The 24,752-nt window shown below is 38.3% G+C and overlaps 1 protein-coding gene across 2 annotated transcripts in view; it reads right to left on the bottom strand.

The window, feature by feature from the left end:
* The window catches only part of PLPP1 (phospholipid phosphatase 1), a 62,263-nt gene that overhangs the window by 26,933 nt on the left and 10,578 nt on the right, over positions 1-24,752 (bottom strand). Inside the window, exons 2-3 of one of the 2 annotated variants that reach the window (XM_032096457.1) lie at positions 18,934-19,088; positions 3,443-3,723 (exon numbers count right to left, since the gene is read on the bottom strand). In XM_032096457.1, coding sequence (XP_031952348.1) covers positions 3,443-3,723; positions 18,934-19,088 — 436 coding nt within the window. Of the gene's footprint in view, positions 1-3,442; positions 3,724-7,123; positions 7,276-18,933; positions 19,089-24,752 lie in introns of both variants that reach the window. The other variant, XM_032096458.1, reaches the window with a different exon arrangement.

The raw sequence follows: 24,752 nt of genomic DNA, 5'->3' as shown, positions 1-24,752 counted from the left end.
CAGTGACTAGAGAACACCATGACTTTGATCTCTCTTCATTCATAGGCACTAAACTTGTGCTTCTATATCAAATTTACTTTTCTGAAACTAAAACAAGCCAGGTCAGGCACCTTTATTGAGTTACTACTCTTAATATTTATTCAGAGGGAAGGAATACTGCACAGCTCTACACAAAACTAGCTGACATCAAACCTAGCAACAACTCCATAAAAGCTTGTGATGGCACTTCTGTACAAGTCATTCACCTCAGCGAAATGCCATTGAGTAGCTCATTCCAAGATTCTGTGTCTAACTTAAAATAAATGCCAAACACTGCCTGAAGAAAGGACTGCCTTACAAAGAGGTACAGAAAAAAAGTAGTTTATAATGTTAATATTTAACTAGCAATTTTTTATATAACCAGCGAATTGCACGCATATTTTAGAGATCTTCAAGTGCGACAAACTTGGATGTGTATGTGCCAACTCTTACATGCATCTTTCAACAAATATGAAAGATTTACGAAGCACACAACTGTGCTTGTGATCCTCTGCTTTGCTGAGCCACCAGTAATGGAAGTGCAAACATACTACAAAAGTTGTCAAAGAGAACCTAAGGCATTTAAAACTGAGGAGGACTGCTTTCAGCACGATATATAGCAAACAAAATGCTTCAGTCAGCAAGACCTGTCTTATTAACCTCAGGTTAGAAAGTGAAACCTTACTGAAACTAACCATAACTCATGGGCACTTTACTCATTTAGACAATCAATCCTAAATCCATTGGTCTATATTCCTGATAAAGCATGCATGTACTGTAATACTGTTCTTGCCACTGTACAGTAAAAACTAATTACTATCTTTCTCTCATGCCCCCATGTTATAACAGAGTAGACATATGCAAAGAATTGGAAACATCAGATTTACATAAAACAGTACTGGAACATAATATGCAATATGTTTGCCTCCAACCATAAAACTTACAGGCTTCTAGAAACACAGGTTGTTTTCTTGAGGTTAGTCTTCTAGAAGTTCCTGCAAATGGTGTTTTGAACCCATTTTGAACCAAACTTACATATTCCAGTACTATAAAGAACTTACACAGCTTACTCCTTAATCTTCATGTGGGAAAAAATAAACTACTTCAAATGTTTCCCCTTCCAGTTTTACTGTTAAGGAGGAAATAGAAACACTGATTGATTACCTAATTGCTCTACCACTTCCAAAGTATCCTTTAGAAACTTCCACCTTACATCCATCTCTTCCACATACACACTCTTACTCTATTTCAAAACAAGAAGTCTGATGTACTCAGGGATGCTCCATACAAAAACTATTTTATGCTTTTGATTAGTAAAAAATTGTAAGAAGAAATGAGAAGGGAGGAGATAACTAATCAGAAAATACAATATGAATAATGGAAGCACACAATGGATTTTTACACTGTTCTCATTATTTTCAACGAAATAATAAAAAAAATAGATTTGTCTTTCTGACTGTACATTCAAGCATGAATCTTTAAAAATATTCAAATGCAACCTCAAGTTTTACTAGTATACAGGAATAATAGGTTCAGTTCAGAACATATGATTTTACATGCAACACTATGATTGTTCTGTTTTCATTCTCTTTGCATTTCTACCTGCCTATTTAATCTATGCAAATTAGAGTAGATGGTAGTAGGTTTGCCACTAATAATTTTGTCAACTGATATAGAAATTCATCTCTGGATTACATCTTGAGAGACTACTGACCTCTTCCAGCTTCCCGGAAAAAACTCCCTGCAATCCACCACTCTCCTCTTACTGGGCTATTAACTGAAAGGTTAATGCCTTCAGGCATATGGCTTCTGTGTGGGCACATGACCCAAGATCATTGAAAGTTTCTGTAGGAAACCCTGAAAGATTTACTGGATTACTGCATCCAGGTCATACACCTCTACAGGACAATGTCCCACTTTAATCTATCCTACACTTCTTCGACCACTCACTAGCTTTTGGTTTACATCTTCCTGTGCATGCAAAACTTAATTGAGAGCATAAGCCCCACAAGCGAGCTCACACTCAAGTGAATACTTCAAGGCAACCTCTGACCAAACCGGAGAGCCCTCTCACATCACTCTCTAGGGGAAACAGTAGCAACAGAAAAGGGGAACACCACAGTTGCTGGAAATACAAACCTAACAGCTGATCAGTTAAGAGATGACAAACAAATCTTGCTTCCAATATAGAAGTCTGAGATGTCAAAGCACAGGGAAGAATACAAGGTAAGTGATCACTATGTCATTGCTCCCCCATACTATTCTCGTACAAGAAAAATTTTTTTGTTTAAGCATATGCTAACTCTTGTTTTTCAGCATCCCCGAAACCCAGAAAGATTATTTCAGGACCATTTCAGTCATCACGACCAATTCAAATTTTCTCCATGCCCCTCTTTACACTTAAGAAACATTTTTAGACTCATGAAGAAGTTAAACTAAAGAGTTGGAGCTGGCTGGTACTGGCTCTGTGGGACACAGCAGCTTCTCAAAGAAGCCACTCCTGTACCCCCTGCCACCAATCTCTTGTCACACATATCCAGCGTACTATTCTACTGCGTATCCATGCACTTGCTCCTCTACCATCAACAGCCATTCACATTTCAACAGCGTTTTCCTATGGCTACTGAAAAATACCATACATGCTACTGGAAAATTATAGGGAACACGTGCCAGAAAAGTCAAGGAACACAGAGGACAGTGAGCAAAACTACACACATCTACTTAAAAACTACACTAAGAGAGAAGTTCTAACTAAGAGGGTATATGGAATGTCTGGAAAAAGAATGGCAAGGAGTCTCTATAAAGGTAAGGTTGCAGAAAGCTCCAGCAACTCAAATTATTCTGAATATAGTTCTAATATTTCCAATAGCACTCAAAACAGTGTTTATGGCACAACGACTGAAGTTTGAAGTGTCAGATGCTTTATTCTTGTTTCCACAGTATATTGCTGCAATTGAACTGGCAGATAAGTATTTAAGATTAAAAACTTCTTAATAGTGAGAAAAACTAATAGAGTAATTTTCTTAATAGTCCTGCATATATTTATATAGATGTGCAGTTTTTATCACTTTCATTCCAAGGTGAAAACACTTCCTTTGCTATTCTACATCCAATCTATACAGTAGATTTCAAATTGTTCACTTCATTGGGATGCAGACATTTTAGAAACACGAATAAAAGCCAATTGAAACTGAAAAAAAAAAGACAATCAATCACACATTTTCTAAAGAAGCAGAAACAAACACACACTTAGGCATTCACAAATTGGGAAAAAACCCCCACTGTCTAGACAGGGTTTAGTGTTTAAAATTACAATAAATTTATTCTAGGAGAAGCACAAAACCTGCAGCACCATTACCAAACTCATTGTCCCAAGTTAACAAACATGTTACACAACCAAGTGTACAAGGTCAGTCATACTCACCTTCCCTCACTGATTTTTGCTTTGTCTCCATGACAAGTGAAGTTCTCAATGTAGCCCAAGCTGCAGTTGATCCGTGTCCAGTCAGGCTGGCACACAGCAATGAAGTGAGGACGCAGTCTACCTATGGAGTACTTGGCAATGTCTGTCAACGACTGGCTAGCAGCTGCCCCAAAAATGAAGGTCCCAATGGCTTTGTAAATAGTGGCTATGTAGTTATTTCTGACAAATGAATTTGAGTGCAAATTATTATAAAAGACTGAGAGAGTCTCTCCTAGGATTATCTGAAAGAGAAATAAGGACAACAAGTTAAAGATAATAATTTTAAAAGAAAAATATCACACTATTCTTGTTAATACTCAGACATACAGTTTCAGAAATTAGTTTTTTATAAACATTAAGCTGCAAATTTAAGTTCTCCAAGAGTCAGCAGTAACCATGTCCAAACATTATAAACACTTTCACACAGAAGAGAAACACCCTTTTACTTTACCCTACTTCATGCTGAATTTAATCATATTATTTTCAGAATACTTATTAAAACAAAGCCTTCTCAGAATAACATTTAACGATACTACTTGGCATGGCCCTAACTAGAAACATTTTCTCCTGTATAACTTCATTTTACATTGAGTCTTCTTCAACTAACTTCTACTGAGCAAAATTTTTCTAAGCTTGTTAGGTTTTTCATGAAGCCAGAAACTATTCTGAAGGGTTGAGACTTCATATTCAGATCTGAAAGGCCATATATTTTAACAAAGGAATTCCCTATTCCTCATGAAAACTAAATCCTTCAGGCAGAAAAGAAAACTAATGAGAGTAGGGAAGACAGGGAGGTCTTTCTAAGGATTTTTCACCCTACATGTCTAAGGTACAAGTATCAAGTGTTGACAAGAAAGCAGATCTAATTTTGTTTTCTTGCAACTTCATCTTTTGCAGAAAGTATTTCCTTATGCCAAATACAGAACTTCACTCCAGATAATTTGGATATTGAACCAGATGGTCCCATTCTGTACAGAAAAGATCAATTCATATAGATAATCAGATGTGTGGGGGACTGGACATATATATGTAAAGTTATCTTGAAAAATCATGTAAAAATTAAAATTATGGCTCCATCTGTCACTTGAGAGTGCCAGGTCCCCAATCTCAGCAAACCAGAACTTTGGTGAATGAAGCCATTACTTAGACACTGCCACCCAGTGACAGCTTGTCAGAGGCTTCGCACGTGAAGGCTAACAGACAATACTATCAGATGTGTGACACTTTAGTTTTACAGCCTCCACCATACCCAAACATGGACTGAAGCAGAGAAACACCAGAACATGCACTAAAGCTGAGAAAGTCTTCAGTAAAGTACATAGACACCTAATCCAGAAAGTAACCTCTTAAGGAAGATGGTTGAGCACAAATAGACATGGGTAAATAATGAATCCCTTTCAAAGAACACTGCTGCAAAACCTGCAAGAAGGTCACTTATCTCAGTTGAGGCAACAAAAAATTAGTTGATGTCTATGCAATTACTACACTGGACAGACATCAAAGAATGTTCATCTTCAATAATCTGACTAAGCATTGAGTAAAGGACACCAATATTTGCTTTTACCATCTGACTATGAAGCAATCTTGACAGAAAAGCCTGGTTTCCCAACTAAAAGATGGTCCTTGATGTTGCAAAAGAAACTTCATTTGCTAAATATTCATACAGGCTCAAATGGAGATTGGATTAATTCAAAGGGAATACATCCATTAAAAAACTATATTCAGTGGAGCCTTTTCTGACTCAGGAAGTTCCTGAGCTGCAAACAGGCAGTAGCCAAGTACTGAGGGCAAAACATCAATCTTTCCATGCTCTGTTTTGTTCCTCCTCCCTCAACTGTTTTAACTGCTCTAGAAATTAGATAAGCTATATGGACTTCAGTTGTGAGCCAGCACTGATGGTCTCAGGTAATACTGACTACCAAAGGTAGTAACAGGGTGGAAAAAAAAAAGCCTTATCTTAAAGGCAGGATCTTTAGCATAAACCACTTGCCATTTAACAGAACACACAACCCCTCCCCCCCAAAAAATCTCATGTGCTTCAGAAGCATTTCTGTAAGATTTTGAAATAGCTTTTCCAAAAAGAGGGAAACCAGGCAAGTCATGGTTTCAATTCTCAGAACATATTTCTACACTGCAAAAAAAAAATTCCACTCAAGAGCAAACATGAGCTGCAAGTTGACCTTTATGTTGGAACCTAGATAAATATCCATGCAGTCCCTGCGCAACGCAGAGTTTGATTATCATAATATTCCTCCTGGCTTAAACCCATTAGCCCAAAGAAACAGCTGGTCAATACTGAGGATTACATTTAGCTGTGCTAAAATTCAGCCATTTTCATTTCTGGCTCCTAAATATACTTGGATAAATATTTATATGCCTAAAAATCTTATTTGGCATAAGAAAGTTTTAACTCTGTTCAAAGTGTGGCTCTGATGAGCTTGGATGCCACTCAACAGAACCATCAGTGGAGGCTGAAGCTTTTTAGCACATCTGGACAGGGATCTTGAGGGCCCTGTTGAAGGGCCTTCGTAGGAACTGAAGTGCAGTCCTATCAGACTTAGGACATGAAATGGTTAACTGAAGAGGTCCAACTGTCCCCTCTACTCATGAGGGCATGTCCCAGCTACTTTTTGCCCCCATATCCTTCTAGAAGCCATTTGTACTCCATATGTAGTCAAGGAAAGCTGCTGTTTTCTGCCAGGCTACGGAATTTTCACTAGCTGATCATGGCTCAGACAAGCCACAAGAGGCGGCAACAGACAGTGTAATAGTGGGACCTCAACTTTTGTCCATACATAGCAAGCTATTAGGTTAGCTCAGCTGACAGCATACAATTAAGTATTAAGGATAGAGAGTCACTACATGCTTGAGACAGTTCAGCTGAGCTAGGAGCTGTGGTCAGAGAGAGATCCCAAATTGACAGTCACAGAGACAACCTGTCCAGCTCACTGATCTGGTGTGACAAAGAGGAAAGAGGAAAAGTACCCTGTTTTTCAGCCAGGTTAGGTGCAGTATGAAAGTGAGCCCCTGCAGTAATTTAAATACAAATGGGCCCAGAGCTTTATCCTGACCTTCAGGGAAATATCCAGGGGAAAACTCCACACCTACTTAGTCTTTTTATTCTATTTTTGTTTTTGGTAACATCTGACTGGAAGTCAATCTTTCTCTTAAATAGGCTGTTGTTACACTTCCACACACAGAAGTATTCCCGAAGATTTTGTGGCAGATAAAAAAATGCTGACTTAATAGGTCATGCACACTGATACTCTGAAAGTAGCAGGTCCTAAAATAAAAAGACTTAAGACAGTCACTTCCAATACATTAGTGCTATTTTCAACAAACATGCTAAGAAGTTTTTCTCTCTCTAAATATAGAATTAAGCCACCATAGTTCTAAGGTTCAAAGGCATTCTTCTTCTGTTCTATAATTCTAGCTGTTTGACCTCAGTTAAAGAAAACGTTTTAGTTACACTTGCCAGACCATCATTTCTACTTCTTTAGCACCTGCCCTAAGGACATTATTTTAAGGTTGAGAAATCTTACAGAATATAGTTTTGTAAGTCTATATATATTAATATATCGCCCTCCTCCCTCTCTCCCACCCCCACTGAAATCAAAAGCAATGAAGAAAAGTTTAACTTACAACAATTACACTGAAAGGAATAATTATTCCTGCTAACAACTTATAAGAAATGGTGTCCTCTTTGTATGGATACCGGATGGATTCATCACTACAGAAAACGCCTCTCTGGAAGGGGATACGTCGTGAACTGAGAATTGCAAAAGGCAAGCCAGCTGGCAAAAAGGAATACAAAATACATTACAAAAGCAAAACAAAGTGGTGATGATTATACCCCCGCATTTCCAAAAAGAAGTGCATAAAGAGGAATGGGCATGCAGGAAGTTAGAAGGTTATGCACTTCTCTTGGCCAATGCCTACTGCCTTGACTTTTTAGCTTCCAGGAAGGATTGCTGAATGAAGGAAAGCAGGGCAGGATTCTTCTCATCTCCATGTTTGTGGCACTTGAAGTGTGGAAGCCTGCCAAAACTGTGACTGAGTAAATAGTTCAGTGACAACCACTGAGGTGCTCAATCTGCTGCTACTGGCACAATTATCAAATATTTCTTTATATTCCAGTGAGCACCAGTTGCCCCTGTACACCTTCTCTGGACAGCTTTACAAGTCAGAAGAGCATAAATTGCATTTCATGAAAGCAGAAAAGGAGGTGCTTTTCACGGAGTGCAAGTGCAGAGGGAGCTTTTGGGAATATGGAGAAAAGGAAATTACACATGCATGCAATACCCTCACTTCCTCACACACCGGATAGCTTCCTAGAACAACATGGTCACTGCACAAGCCCTACAGCCTCATGGCATGGAGATTTTATCCTCACCTCTTCCACCAAAGAGGATGCCTTTGGCTCAATCTAATACCAGCAAGACACAATACTAAGGTGCACAATAGCTGCACACTATTGCACATCAAGATACCCAAAACAAACCAAAACTAGTCATTCGAACAGCAAAGATTTTTTTAAAAAACTCAAAATAGGATGCAAGTCACCACAAACTAATGGAATCACATTTCTAAAACCTGTTCCTCCATCCTTAACACACATACAGCATCCACACAATCTGTGTACAGGGATGAATACTCTCAGAAAGAAATGGCTGTATGGAAAACAAGAAGTGGGGGACTACAAAGAATGCTTAACCAAACAATAAATAATCTTCTTTAGCCTAGGCATGTAGAGCCCAGTAGGACAAAAGCCCTTGACTTAATGTCAAAATTCAGCTGTGTTGCACATAAAATGCATATTCCTTTAAAGTTACACAACAGAAATTATCTGGGGAGACACTCCCATCCAACAGTAAGGGATTGCAAAGATAGAAACAGTCTCCATCCTTCCTTCCCAGCAGAAGTAGATTTTGCTGTAGTCTCAGGTCTCTCCTCAAGACCTCTCTGCCAAGGCATAGCCTACCTCTTCCTTTCCAGATACACAGCTAGCCCCAAATAAGCACGTACATGTAAAAGTAAAGATGTGAAGAACAGGAGAAAAAGTGAATAAAATAGGTTACCAACCAAGTCTCAGGAGAACCGCTAAGAAAGGGAAGCAAAAAGACCTAGGATCCTTTCCAATCCTCTTCCCTCTTTACCTACACCCATGAAGTCCTCAGCCTGACTCCTGGGGACCATCACAAGAGATACAACTGGGTTTTCATCAACAATTTGCTATCAGTTTTGTTCTGCATACCGTAAAGTGCTTAAAAGAATACTTCAGTTTGAAAATAAAAGAGCAAATAAACTAATAGCTCAAAAGGTGAAAACTTCCTTGAAGTGAACTCTGGCGAATGACACAACCTTATTCCTTGATCAGGCAGTTATAGATATATCATGCGGGCCCATGAATTCTAGCTAAGTCTGTTGCAAGGAACCACGTACCTTCTGTATTGCTGTAGTCATGAAACCAATAGCATGCAAAACCTCCCCTCCAAGAGTGGCAGAAAAAGACCACTGTCACTGTCAAGAGGGGTTGTTTCCAATTCCATGCCAGCAGGACTACAATGACACAGCTCTGGAAGCCATCCAAGCACACCAACAAAGCAGAAGGACAGCAGGATGGGCTAAGAGCCAAGCCAGAGCCTCACCAAAACACTGCACTATTCAGATACCAGCCAGCAGAGCCCAGGAGCTGGACTCTACAGTACAGTGCAAAAACACTGCCTTTCCTACTAGGAAAAAATTCCTCTCTCTTTCTCTTAACAGGAAGAATATCAGGATTTTAAAAAACACTGCAGCCCAGACCTCATTTTTTTCCCTCCCCTTGTGTTGGTATTGTGACAGACGTCATGATACACCATCAATTGTTTCGTATTTAGCTGACTTGTGTCAGGGATGAGGCAGAAGCATATACAGCCATGGTGAGGGAAGGTGACCTGTCAACATAATGTCATGGTGTTTCCAACACCACTTATTACTACAAAATATGTATGGAATGAAAACTTCATCATTCACCCTGCACACATGCTAACATCAACATTCAAGACTGAGTATTTGAGAAAAATATATTGTTTGGACCTCCAAATATAGAGAGTTAAGACATATACGGATCAGAGTTTCTTAATTACTTACGTGGTTACTTCTTTAGAGTTGGTAGTTCTGATTATCATGGTAAAGCAGTTGTTCACAAAACTATGTTCAGCCCAAAAAAACCTTATCACAGCTTCAGCACAGTGCCACAAACACCTGTGGTTATAGCTTGACAGTGTCACTGACATCAAATCACTAGCTCTGCATCACCCTTTTTAAAGGCCTGCTCTGTGAATAATGGTGTCATGGTACCTTACTCCTCATTTCCTCCTACCCACACCTGGATGTTTCAGCGTCTCAAGGTGAGAGATCAAAAATTTTCAGAACAATGGGGTTATATTCAGGGGGCAGCTTTTTTTAACGTAATTTCCAGCTACTAAATCAGAAATAAAAAGCAGTGCTGTGTGGATCATAGGAATGAAGTCCCTCATGCAGTGAGGATCTGTGCTCTTCCATGCTGAGTGAAGCTGCTTCAAGTGTGTGCTCACTCTTCAGCAATATTGAGATTATGATGTAATTAGCCTGTAATTGCACCTTCCTGTATCCAGATCATGCAAACAAAATACCAAAGAACTCAATGTTTGTTTTTGTTTTGCTTTGTAAGCAAGTATGAACAGCTAAAATAAAGTTACTGTCTTCTTTCATAATTTCTTTCCACCTCCTTTACTTTGAGTTTTAGAAGTCCTAGGTATCTACGTGGTAACCATTAAGTTGCCATTAAGTAACTATCAATTGGAAGAGCTACGCACTGAAATACAATACTGTTAATAAACCTTATATAGGAAATGTAACAAGGGTTTCTTCAGTTTCCCCCAACTGCACAACAGAGTCAAGAAGTAATTCCACCAGTCATTTATCTTACTGCTGTTCTCAGCACCTTTCATTTTTGAAAGGATACAGGCTCCATGAAAGTCTGTGAGAAAAGTTTTAATTTCTAAAAAACAGATTACAGTAAAATTGATCAGATTAACTTAACACAGTTAAACTGTAAACTGAAGTCACAGAACTACAACATCTGTAATTTACTTCTTGCTCAATCCACGGCAGTCATTAGCCTGAAAAACCATGCCAGTAGGGGCTTTTGGTATCTTTTTGGCTGAAGTACTCTCCAACATCAATACCTAATCCCTCAGGACATGCTCCATACAGCAGGTTTAATTTACTTCTTTTTAACACATATGGATTGACTTCACTATTACTAACTGGTGAGAGAGAGGACAAAAGTAGAAGTCAAACCAGAGGGGCATCAAGTGTTTCTGGCACGTGAAGCCAGTAAGAGAACCTTCTCACAATACTGAGGGTTCTGTTCTGTTTTAAATAAATCACCAAAGTCTGCTTTTGTGGGTTTTCAAGGTGTTTTCATTTCTAAAATCAAATCAAAATTATTTCGAATATATAGTTTAAATACTTTCTGCAGTGAAAGTTTCTCTCCCTGTAAGAAAATAAAGGGACAGGAAAAAATAGTTCAATTTTTTCATTACTGCAAGCAGAACAAACAAGCAGAAGAACTGTCCTAAGTGATAAAGAGAAAGCTTCTTACTATATCAAGTACAATAGTAGGGTTTCCCTATAGTTGTGATAGACATGTTACTTTTTCACCCTGACAGATATCAGGATTTCAGAAGAGAGGAACAAGTTTTTGCATCACAGCAGCAATTTCCTGAGCATGGAAACTCCTGGTACATACAGGAAGACTGGATATGACTGAAGATACTGAATGATACCTGTCTTTATAATGGTACCACTATCACTAGTCTCACTGTCTTTAATTTCACAGATACAACTGAGGAAAAAATGTTTACTGTAGTATAGGAAGTGGTGTACTTCAACAGATTTATTCACATAAAAATCTAAAGTAGTTTCTCAAGAAAAAGTAGCAAAGACAACAGCAGATGACTGTGAGAAGAAATCCTGCTCATCTGCCAGTCACATTACCACATCTAGTTAAAAGAAAGGTCCTACAATATCCTACAAACAACCATTTTGCTCCTAAAAAAGCTACAATTTCCAAGGGCAGAGTCTGGCACAGTAAATGGAGAATTAATTTGGCTCAGTTTTCCCTGAAAGCAGAAGAAATTGGGGAGTCTAAGTACTCCTTTTATGTAAGAAGTGGAGACAGTAGAGGAGCATCTTCTGTGCCAATTGTAACACAGTGAAGAAATTGCCTAATGGGAAAATTACAACACATATGTGAAGAGGAATTATAAGGTTGGGAAGAGGTCACCTGTAGGGTAATCTCAAAGATAGAGCCAACAAGCTGGTGTTACATGGTGCACATGCATCCTTAATGAGTAAGTAGAAGATGTACTGCTGACAGAGCCGGCAATTCTTTGATACAGTGGAAGATCAAGGCCAGCCAGTTCTGCCTGCAAAACAACTCATAAAGACTGAGGCAACAGAACATACAGAGATTTGTGCAGTAATGAGTTCAGAGTCATGCATTTGGAGGTTAAACAACTCTGTTGAGTTGGGAGCTTGTCAGTTAAAAATAGCAGGGGGAAAATAATGTCTGCTTCCTGTGATTGTTGTATATCAATATAATGGTGTGACCATTACACAAGTCTTTTCAAAGGCATTAACACTTCTAACCATCCGACAAGAACTTTCTTCTGAAACAGTATTCAGTCAGAATTGGTGAATGCATTTAGTTTTAATTAATCTGTCTTAAGTGCAAACAGAGAGGGACTGCTAGGATATACTCTTCAATATCTCAAAAACAAGAGTTTGGTTTCGCATAGTTCAGCAGTCAGGCTGTAAATCAGCCAAGTGCATATGCAGTAGGTACTAGAAAAAAAAGCAATACTGATCCAACAAGGAACCAAGAATCCAGGAACTACAGAGTAGATAATAAAGATATAGGGAGAAATATAGGCTCTGAAATGTTTCAGTCAGAATACACAGAGTAGAGACACAAGTAGCTCAACTGATAAGACATATTTTAGACAATCACTATACCCTTGTCCAAAAGTTCAACTCATATAATATAATGTATTAGATTTCCTCAAACTGGAGTGATTTCTGACTGATTACATTACGTTTTTTCAATAAGTATCCTGCATAACAGGCCTATTGCTTTCCAAATTTCTAATCTTGATTATGTTTCTTCCCTGGGCATGAAGTTGATCTCTCCACTAAAGCTGACCATTACTACTCCAAAGAGAGAGAACATCAGATCATATACCTCCCTCAAGTTGTCCTTCCCACTCACCTCAGGAAGGATATCACTTGGCATTTATCCACACTGTATTTCACCAGCTATGTTACTGTCATCTTTTGTATTTATTGCTCTGAGTTCCCTACTTTGCTGCCTCACTGCATATGCTTTCTCTCCTCCAGGGCACTTGTGACTATACTGAACAGGATAGACTCACAGAGAGCTCTACTTAACAGCTTCCTTCCTTGCAAAGGACAAGAGGCACTTACTCCTACTGCTCACTTCTCACAGTTAAGCAAATTATTTGTTCATTTAAGGATTCTTTATCTGGTCTCATCACATTTTCTTAAGATTTGGTTCAAGTAACCATTTGAATATACACATCTAATAATGAGATTTTCTAAAAAAATGAAGTTTTAGCCTGAGTTCTCCATCTTCCTGGTTTATCACAGGGATTAGGATAAGAACAGATGTGACTGACACCAGAAAACAGTGGATATGTTCCTGACAAAGTAGTATGTTTCAACACCTATGCTTAAGTAGTGGGTAGTAACAATCTTTCTCCAGAGCTCAGAAACAAAACAAAGTTTAAAAGATTTTGCTATCTTCTCTCCCAGCACCTCAAAAAAAGCTGCCACCACTTTTGTGCTTCTTTGCTGTAGCTTTAAACTAGAAGTGACTCCTAGACTTATTTTTTAAAAAGCATAAGTAATATTTTGAGCTTTAAGTCTCTTTACATCAGAAATTCAGATAGAAAGTAGAAGTTAACATTTCCCCCAAATATGCTGTAGATATTTCATTACTAATTCCATCAGCAAAAACATCCACATTATTCATTACAACATTAGAACTACTGCCTGGAAAAACATTCGTTTTGTAAAAGCTTGCTTAAAACTTTTGTGCTTATATTACTGCTCACATTCTGTGAAGGTTGGGCATAGGGTCACAAAGCTGTTTGCAGATTAAGTTAAGACTTTGGCTTCTCCTCAGTGTAAGAACAGTGCTACTTTCCATTTCTCATAAGTGTTAAGAGTTCAGGAGAGCACCAAGAAATAAACCATCACACCACAGTTCACCAAGATCAATAGTTCCATTTTTTGACATTCAGCTTTCTCCTGAAAAGGTGGGTTAAAAACCAGCTTTTTGCATGAACATTTCCTTGCTCAAGACAGAACAGAAAGAGGCACAATGACGTGAGCCAGATGAAGGGAAGTAGAAGAGGTAGTACAAAAAGGAACACTCTCTGCTTTACTTTCCCTGTTCCTTGTCTCCAGTTCCTAGTGTGGTTGCTTCCCTTTTTTGATACCCCCTCCAGTCTCTGGTCTAAGTCCTGAATGTCAAGAGCACATTACTAGTAACTGTGTGTCAGTCTTGAGAAAAATCTACACCACAGACTGTTTAGGTTTTTTCCTTAAATTACAATACTCCAAATAAGCGGCAACTCCCTCAACCTACATTTCTCCCTATTCCATTTTACCCTTTTGTATACTCTACTAAATAATACTTAAACTCCTTTATACCAATGTGACTGCTTGGCTTTCTCATAGCTGTGACCAAACTTCACTTAGCATTTTAAAAGCCCTTGTCTGGAGTTCCTCCCACAGTCACAATGCCAACTGTCTTACTCAGTTTCATACACTGTGTGCATTCTCCATCACTATATTAAGAAAGGTACTTGAAGGGTTGAGGAAAGTACAGTACCAAGTCCATAGGGCTAACAAGCAAGTTGCTACAGTTCATTTACTTAAATAAAGGTGTAATAATAATTACAGCTGCACTTAGTAAGAGTGATTTGTACAAGTAACAGAGGCAAATGGTGCTCCTCAGATCTTTCCTCACCTGATCTCAAACCAAGCCCACCAGAACACCCACACCATGGACAGGTCAAAAAAGCAGAGTCAAAAGCTGGATGCTGCTACTTCTCAGCATCTGTCCCCCACTGCTCAGATCTCAGCCAGGAATTACTCATCAATTCAACAGCTCACCAAAGTGCATCACCCTGCATATTAACCCTTCACAGAGTAAAACCATGGGTTATTATTACTATGTTGGCTTTAAAAAGAGAACCAAAATATATATATTTTTGTTTATTCCTCAGAATAACGTTGGGTTCAAAGATAATGCTAACCTGTAGTAGTACAAGGTGAACAGTTAGTATCAAGTAGAACCTGTGACAGATTATGAAGTTCAACAGCATTGCCCAAAAAAGTTTCCAATGCCATAAATACACCAAAAAAAAGATAAAACATGAACACCTTTTCAAGAAGTTTAACAGATAAGAGGCAGTCTTGCTGAGAGCATAATAAGACCACGTACAAGTAACCTGAAACCTAAGATTTAACTTGAAGCCCACTCTAGTGTCAAACAACAGGTTTAATTTCAATTAGTTGGAAAACTAACAGTGGGTCATAAAGCTTTGACACTGCTGAAAAAGTGAAGAGCACATCTACCAATCAACAGTCTTCAACAGGTTTCATTAGTCCCCTGATTTATTAATCTCTATCACAGTAGTAACTACATTTGTCCATTAAGACATACTAAACTAGCCCAGTGAGTACTTTTGTTGGTCAATCTAATAGCTGCTGTCAATAAAAGTTTCCCTTCCCATCCCTTTCATAAACAGGCCGTTAAAGGTCAGTGTCTTTTGCTATAAAAGAAATCAATAAATTGATTCCAAAGTACGACTGTGCTAATCTGTAGGAGGGAAAAGCTTCAGTCAGAACATCATTATACACGGTGTTAAGTAAACATTCCCAAAACCACCAAGCCTAATGCTTAATAGGTTAAAGCTGGCACAGGAGCAAAGCTACCTAGGTCCCTTTTGGGAAGTCATCATGATACTGAGGACATTTTGCCAAACCAAACCTAGGAATGTTTTGATTTTGCCCTGTTTTTGATGTTGTTTAAACTACTTTGAAATTAATGTAACCTGATCACTTAAATACCTTTTGGATTTGTGCAAGGAGGAGATATCAAGTCCTATATGCCTCATCACGTTCCTTTCTCTCAAAGATGTTCCAAACAGCAGCACATATCCCAGAGAAGTGACTTAATCAAAACACTGTTTACTAACAGACATTTCCCTGTCAGGAACATCAGCATTTGCATTACTTGTTTTGGTAGCAACAGGTTGTGGAGAACTACTTTTTTTCCCGGAAACTCAGTGCAGCACTTTGGCTGCGTTAGAAGATCTAAACTCTTCTGTCTACATCAGTCCATCTTGTAATAGAAACCTACCAGCAGGTCGTGAGCATTCAGCTCTGGAACAGAGCTGCCAGGCAAAGCCTTGGCAGGGAACCACAGAAATCCTGTTGAAAACCTAGAACAGGGAGCAGACAAAATGTAGCAACCCTCATGTTGCTCTGTTGCTCTGTTCCTCTGATGAGAAGGGTGTTTCTTTCAGAGAGGTTTTCCTTACTCTGTGCACTTTTCTTGCTCTGGACACTGGCCTAGCCACCTAGAGAGATTCAGTCTTCTAGACCAATATCAAGTCTTGTTTGACCCTATATCTCAAAAAATTCCCATAGAAAAACTGTGGTTCCCATCCAGACAAAGAGAACAATTTGGAAAACTGAGAAGCATTATACTATGAAGAGGCACTTGGAAAAGAATAAACATTAATTTCTCAGACATTTTATTTCCTGATAAAACATGGCAATGGCAACAGAAAGGGTTCAGAGCTACAAAGAGAATTATGATTCCTAAGAGCATTCTTCTAATTTTTTTTAAGATTCCTGAGTTTCTAGCACATCTTGTAAATCTTCAGAAAATGTCATAAAAACAAATCCATGTTCATGCAGCCTAGTTTCTTTTATGTATAAGAAACTTAATAAAATATCTATGTATGTTTTGAGTTTTTTGAGGGTTGCTTTGTTTGTTGGTTTTTTCCCCTCTTTGAAGTTACTTTATATTCCGTAACAGGCCTGTCTCAACAAGATCTTTTAGTATTATTATTATACAACAAGATGTTCAGGCCATTTCTTATTACATTTTGAAGACAAGCAGGCCCATAGTGCAGCAAAGGGCATATGCATAAAAAGAGTTCTACCACTCAGGCATCATCTTTGAGGTAGTCTCATTAGGGAAGAGAAGTCTGTACAAAAGTGCAATTTATAGACTCTAGATGAAATTTTTATCATCAATTCCTTCATTGAGGATTCTGTGCCTTTCAGTAAAGTCTCATGTGAGGATAACAATTTTTACTAGATGCGGGATAATCAGAGTTATTGCCCAAAAACCTTTCATGAGCAAGCTGTGTTCCTGTTGATACTGAGTGGACACACTACGCCCAAAAACTTAAACTGTCTTGGAAAGTCTCAAGCCTCTATCGAGTCAGACCAAACAAAAAACATTCTGAATTCAGATTCCCAGACTGATCAACTTTCCCTGCCCATTTTGAATAAAGGCAATCTTGAAGACAGAAACCATTCACTGGGAACCCACTTTCAATTCAGGAAATTGTAATATCCTGTCTCATAGTCCCTAGCTGTACAGCTTACTCTGGCCCTTAGTTTTCAGTAGCTATGGAAGATTTTTCACCTCTTGCATGAGACTAAAGAGCTCTCTAAATCTAAAATTGAGATTAAGAGAGCCAGGTCAACATGTTAACTACACTGAGCAGTTGCTTTAAGGTTTGTAAAATGTTCAGACTGAAAAGCAAATGATCTGGTTAGACTGTATTTTAACAACTACAAGTGCTCTAGAATTTTTTTTTTTAAACCTTTCAGCATGGAAACCAGAAGTGATTGTTCCAATTATAAACTCCAGGGCCCTGCACAAAGACAAGCAATGAAAATCCACTGTGTGACTCCTACAAAAATATCATAGCAGAAAAATATCACAATAGACTGGAATAACTGACACATCTAATTATAAGCTGTAACTTTAACTACACGAAGGTTATCTAAAATTTTAATAGTCCAAACCACTCTTTAAATGTTCAGAATTAGCTCTAAGTTAGATGTTTCTCCATTGCTTTAGAGCCAGGAAAAAACACACTCTCAATTGACTTTATATTACAGGAACAACTTCAAATGAAAGATAATAAAAATATCAAGCAATTCAACAGATTATTGAACTACAACTAGAACATTTCTTTAAAGGTCTGAAAGTGCAGAGAGCTGCAATTGTTAGTTCACCTGTACCCATATCTATCAAGGTATACAGGAAACTACTGGAAAATAAATTTTCCCAAAGGTGTGCTGAAGATATATGTACTTGTCAAAGTGACAAACTTTCCTTAAAAGTGAAACTATACTAGTGATAACTTGTTGTGTTAACCTCCTACTGATTGCACAGGTCTAATGGAAGCTTCAATAAATAAGCACTAAAGGCAAAACTACAGTAATATACATAGAAGTTCTGCAGGTAGCTGTTCACTTGTTTTAAATGACTGCCTTCCATCCTTAAACCATTTCATATATGTCTTACTAATTAATTCAGCTTATACATTTGTTAGATAATAATACCATATCTTTCATATGGCTTGGTCAAGTACTGCAGGCAGAAACAAGATGTAGTTTCAGATTCAAAACTATTCTGCACTGTTATATTTTGATTCTCTAAGTCAGTTCAAACCTTACTAAAAACTGGGATACAAGCAGGCTTAAAATATCGTTAGAAAAACCTACTAAAGAATTAAATTGTTCTTTGTCAAAATCATGTGGTCTTTAAAACACTGAGCCTCTTTTCTACGAGCAATTAGATTTTCAGTCTCTGTATCCCATTTTATCCCACTCTTCTTTAAAGAGTAATCACATTACTTTTAAGCTAGAAAAAGCTTTTGAGTCAAAATTAGACTTATTTTTTAAGAAAGTACATGGAAGCAACAGTGATCAGTTATAGGTATGTGCACTGCATTACAGTGCCAACTTTTAACATCACAAAGTGTTTAAGTTACCGGACTAACCCATTCTAATCATTCTGTAACATTTTGGAAGATATTTTTCTTCTCCAGTGATAAAAGCCTAGTCCAAATTTTTTTTCTGCTCCTAAAACAAATGAAATTAGCAACACTAGCAGTTAGAGAATAGTTTCAGATTTTCTGGGCAAACAGAAAGTAGCAACAGCACCTTTCACATGCATATGTCTACACATATATGGGATTTTACCTATATAGACTCGTCTTTAACTCATTTACCGTGCTGAGCTCTTGGAAGGCATACATTTTACTCCCATCACCAAAGCTCCCTATATATTAGCTACTTACAGAGAAAATGGGCAGGGTGAACCCCACTGTGTAGAGGACAGTGGATGTGATGGTACTGTCATGGAACGGATACTTGATGTTGTCATCATTACAGAAAAAGCCTCTCTGATACGGTTTTATTTTGGCCAAGTTTAGAACACCAAGGGGTAAGCCAGCTGTTGGGGGAAGGAAAACAAAAAACAAAAACAAGAAATACATGTGGTTAAATCAAAAAAAATCATGTCTAAACATGCATGGAGGAAGCTACCAAACATGCATAACTCAAATTTCCTAAGTATCATGCAATGCACATACTTAAACCAAATCCTGTTTATAGACATTTCTCTTTTAGAAGACTACTTCAGAAAGACTCAGATTCCTCATCAGGTACGGATGTTAAACAAAATACAAAGTTCAAAGTCTTCCATCTGTAAGGTGAGTTGCTACTGAACCACATTGCACCAAGATTACATTAAAGAAAAAGCCTTTACCCCTCACATGACTAAATGATTATAGACGGCAGGCAGTCTTTCATGCCCCCTCCCTTTGCCACTGCCCCATGACCTTGGCTTGTATCTGATTTGCCAGCCTTGTTCTATACACTATAATGTGGCTAGTGTTTACAGATAAGACAAAAAATACACACAGATTCTGTCACAGGGAGTTAAAAGATTTCATGCAAGTAGTTTCCATGCAGGTAATGGGAACAAGAGAACTGCAGGGACACCAATGGACACTTTGAATGGACTGCATCTCCAGGTAATGAGACTATACCTTACACAGCTTTTGTACACTTTGGAAGATTTCTGCATGAAAATATACAAGTTATTAACATGGCATCTGAGACCTGGGTACAAATTATAGCTCTCAGAATTTACACACTGATATATTACCAATTCCCTCTCCTAGAAGTTAACTTGCACTATACTGACAGTCATGCCAAAGAAGTCTTCAAGACTTCTGACAATTATATTCAGGTCTAACTTATTTCTGGTAAGAACTACCTGCCACGGAATACACGTTTGCAGGAGCAATAACCTCAGGAAATCAAACTTGTTTTTACGCTACTTTCTCACAGAATCGGTAAGGTTGAAAAGGCCCTCCAAGATCATGAAGTCCAGCCTTCAACCAAATAACACCATGCCCACTCTCCCCCTTTCCTTTGATCAGCTGAGCAAGCGATAGATTAAAGTGGCTAAATTACATAATGCTAAATCCCCAAACAAAACAAAAAGTAGATTTTGTTTTAAAACATGGTAAAAAAGGACAAATAACTGTGCGTTTTCCCCAACATCCATGTAGTATACAATTCTGCAAATGGACACCCTATAGGTAAACTAGACAGTGAGTACAATTACTGCAGCAGAAACAACTAATCAGTACATAAACAACCTGCTGTACTGAGAACAAAAAACACTTCAAAGAAGTTAACATGACTGCTTTGATTGAGTGACTGCCTTGATTTCTGGTGACATCTGTTTACTACCAGGTAAGTAGCTTAAAGGTGTTTTAAGTAAGCTTATTTCTATATACCTCATTAGAAGAAAAGACATCAAGAGTGAAACAGTAGGAACAGAGTGATAAATGCTGGCCCCTTTTTTGGGCTGCTGAGTTGCAGTGCAAAGGCTTGTAAAGTGCATATTGAAACTGTACATGGTTGGTAGCACGCCAGCTTTCAACTCCTCTTCTAAGAAAATTGCTACGGCCACAGAAAGCAGTTTGGGAGTAATTTAAATCCTCTTACAGAGCAGAGAGAAGTTTTTTTTCACAAATCATCTGAGATATGAAAACTGTCCACACTTACTGATGCTTACCATCCCATATAGAAAAAGTGAACTAAAATACAAATGGCAGTAAGCTTATTCAACTTTAAGCACAAAGTTTTTCATTAAGTAGCATGGTGCACCATTGAATCAACTACATCTCAAAAGTCTCTCTCCTTGCACTTTAATGGCTGAGAAAAGAGCTAGAGCTTGACCAAGTACAAGTGACAGACAGAAGCAGATGAAACAATTGCAGCCCTTCAAATATGAAGGGGGCCACACTGAAGAACTCAGAAAGCTCACTCTAACCAAATGGCATTGCTGTATGTTCGCATGCCTGGAGCCAAGTTCCAGCTACTCTCAAGGCCATGGCAAGATCCCACTAACATAACCTGGAGTCCACACTTCCTGTCTTTACCTCTGCTATTGCATACCCAGAAGGATGATGGAGTGGTAATCCCATACCTATGTGATACAATCACATCTTCTCAAACAGGTCACCAGATTTTCATATAAGGAAACATCACATGTTCATGATTAACTTAAGCAGCAGCTTGTGTTTTGTGGAAGTGGACTACTTCACAGACATAAATACCTGTTTTCCAAGGAAAGCTGCTACAATTTAATATAAAGAACTCTAACACGTAATTAATTTTTAACCTGGGAAGGGGAAAAAATTGAAAGCAGCAAATAAAGGGGTCAGATGAGAACAGTTTCAAAGTGACTGCAAAATTCATCTGTATAGTCTACATTAAAAGAATACCAAAAAAAGGAAGTTGTTACACATTTTACAGCGACTGCCCATTTCCATTTTTTTTCATTACTGTTAGAATTCTTATTGCAATTCAAATTATGTACTGCTTTCCAACAGTGGACTAGAAGATTTTGTTAAGTGGTACTCAGTTAATCATTAACCTATCCCAAACAGTGGTAGTATTTTTACTGTTGCTCGTTTTACAGGGAGAGAAGACAAGACTTAGTACGTGTAAGCAAACAGTCCTGAACTTTTCACTGTAAGCAGAAAAGGAAAAAAACCCACCACTAATGTACATAACAGGCCAGTATTGACATCAGAGGTGTCAAGCATCTCCATGACCTTTAATCAGTCTGAACTTCTGAGGAATGTACATATATGTTCAGTCTCATTAGCTTCTACAAACTGGAGCAAAGAGTGACCAAGATCTCATGCAAGATCACCAGGCTAAAAGCCAATCTTGTAGAGCAGCTCTCATGCCTTATCCTCTCCACAGTATACCTCCACTTCCTTTTCACCTAGACAGTACCAGCAGTAACCACAAGGTGCTCTTCTGAACCAAGTAGATCTATACCTTAAGGAATCATAATGGCTTAGTTGCTATTCAAATCCTATAAAGCATGAAGACCTCCAGCTGTAAAAAAGGGCTATTTCTTGAAGTCACCCATCATTCAGACTGGAACATCTCAGAATTGGAGTTTATCTGTTTTCTGGTAGAATTTGTGCAGCTTATCTTGTCAAGAACTAGTGACCAACAGAGATTCTGGGCTGTTTTGCTAGGCAGTAGCAAGAAACAGCAGTCCTCTGAGCTTTCTCTCCCCTTTAACTATAAAGGGAAAACAACCTGGTCACTCCAGTGCTCTGTAACTGTTACAAAAGCACACACTTCTGCCATGCTCTCACAAACAGACACTAGCTAACCCATAGGCCAGGCTGGATAGGGCTTAGAGCAACGGTCTACTCAAAGTTGTTCCTGCCCATGGCAGGCATATTGGAACAAGATAATCTTTAAAATCACCTCCACCCAAAATATCCTACAGTTTTATAGCCTTGAAAGCTACAGATGTAGTAACAAAGTTGAATTGGAAAAGAGATTGCAAAGATTTTAATTCTTTTCCTATGAAAGAAAGGTAAACAGCTTCATACATGTGAACAAGAAAAAAAACCAAACAGGGTAAAGAGGAAGACAAAGACAAGAATGATCCTTGAATTACTGAGCAGGGATTGCAGGGAAGGAACAGCCTTAAGTTTTGGCCTAGAACTGTAAGAACAGGGCAGCACACATTTGTACAGAGTGAGGCTAAGCTAGTTACATGAGGTATGCTGAGTTCACAAGGAGTTTCCAACTCTAATTTGTAGGTCCAAGCCAGTTGCAGTGCAGTTTCCACTGACCACCTACAATAATTCACAGTAATATACATAGCCTTCAGGAACTATTTGATCACATCTGGCTGGATGACATAGTGTGACAAATGCCTGTAGGAAAACAAGGAAGGAAGGGAAGTCCAGGCTGGAAGAATAGGGAGGAAATCCCTGTGAGAATGGTCCTCCACCCACAGAAAAAGAACGTTAAAAATAAAATACTAGTACCCAAGGGGAGAAAGTGAAGTCTTTTTTTCCCCCAAAGGAAGTCTGTTTGAACAAAAAATGTTGATATGCTATATTTTTAGTGGTTTTTTAAGACTAAACCAGGAAAAAAAAAAATTTAAATTTCACAGTTTATCCTACAAATGGAAGTGATGAGTACCAATCCATCATCTTTTTACAATGTGTGTAACACTGCACTACTGTTCTGATCTGTGGCGTTTATCACACTGGTAATTTTAGAGTTAGGTGCTTAAGCTTGGAGACCTAAGAAGTGAGATTCTGACTCTCAAGTGTCCATGTAGCTTTGGCAGCAAGCTGCCTATTTTTCTTAAACAGAAGAAAAGAAGAATTTATAGCTGAGCTAGTGTCTTTTACAGCAGTTGCCATAAGTATTTAAGACCAGCAAAGAATATTATGGTTTTATGTCTAAAAGGAAAGAAACTCTTCAAGTTTCTAACCACTTCAGTGATACTGTACTATCTAGTTCTCAACCAAATGTGGCGCTCACAAAACTTGGCTCAGCTTTCAAGAGCAACCCAAGACAACTTAGACTGTCCTGTCCTTCTCCCACCTCTGGCTATCCACCACTACACCCCCTTCTTGCCCCAGCATTAGTTTTCACACAACCTGTCCAAAAAGACAAGCCCATGCCCACGCAACACAGGTTTTTCAGAGGCACTTGCTCATCTGGCCAACTGTATTACTGTAAGAGCTGGCTTGAAGGACAGAGTAGGAACATGTAGCCAAGAGCGTGTAATAAAGGACAACAAGGACAGCCCAGGACAGATCAGCTTCAATACCTCATGAAACTGCATCTTGATCACTGGTGCTTTCTTCCCCACAATTTTAAGTAGTACAAAAGAATGCACTGTATTTTGTAAACACACTTTAATTAAGCCACCTGGTCTCCTTATCTGTGCAAGTATTGAATCTCCACTTGAGGCTCTGTGCCATCTGAAACTCATGCTGGATTGCTGCTTCAAGTCCTCCAAGGCAATATGACTCTACTCCTATCTGGTCCTCAATCAGGAAGTTCTCTTCAACAAAACTAATGAATATCTAGGATATTCAAACAAATGAATGAACTGGGAGAAAGGCAGTTACCCTTAAGGGAGACTACAGCAAATGAGAACACTCTGGTTTGATTATTAACCAAAGTTTTTCCTCATGCTGCAATGAACCCACAAGTGAGTGTTAATTAATAGAACCTGTATTGGACTAACATGAGACTGAAGAATTTTTATGTTCCTCTACACTTACACTGAAAAATATAATCAACATATTCTGCACTTGATATGCTGACAAAGTCAGCTTCAGGTTTTGTACAGAAATACACAATTTACAGTTCAGTTAGGGAGTGTCAAACAATTCTATCTGTATCTGAGAAATAATGAAATAATCTCCAGAAAACACATCAAATTATATCCTCAAAACAGATCAGCTACTTTCTACAACTTACATTCTTATTAGCAAGATGGTGCTGTTAACCCCACAGACAGATAAATATCATTATTTCAAGCTAAACCTATACAGCTGTTAATTACTACCAACAGCAAGAGAGAATTTAAGTTCTCCTACTCTTACACATCTATTTTTGCTTTTTATTTTCAGATAGGACAACCATGTTTGCTTAGCTGTTCATTTTTCAGTGTACAGTCTGGGGTGAGGAAGTAGGCAAGAGATTTAAGAAACTCACATCGACCTCATGCTACTGGAGAGAATTTAGAAACATCTGT

The sequence above is a fragment of the Corvus moneduloides genome, chromosome Z (assembly GCF_009650955.1).
Source record: "Corvus moneduloides isolate bCorMon1 chromosome Z, bCorMon1.pri, whole genome shotgun sequence".
NCBI lineage: Eukaryota > Metazoa > Chordata > Aves > Passeriformes > Corvidae > Corvus > Corvus moneduloides.
Note: the sequence above shows the minus strand (reverse complement) of the source record. Positions and strands in the feature narration are given on the sequence as shown.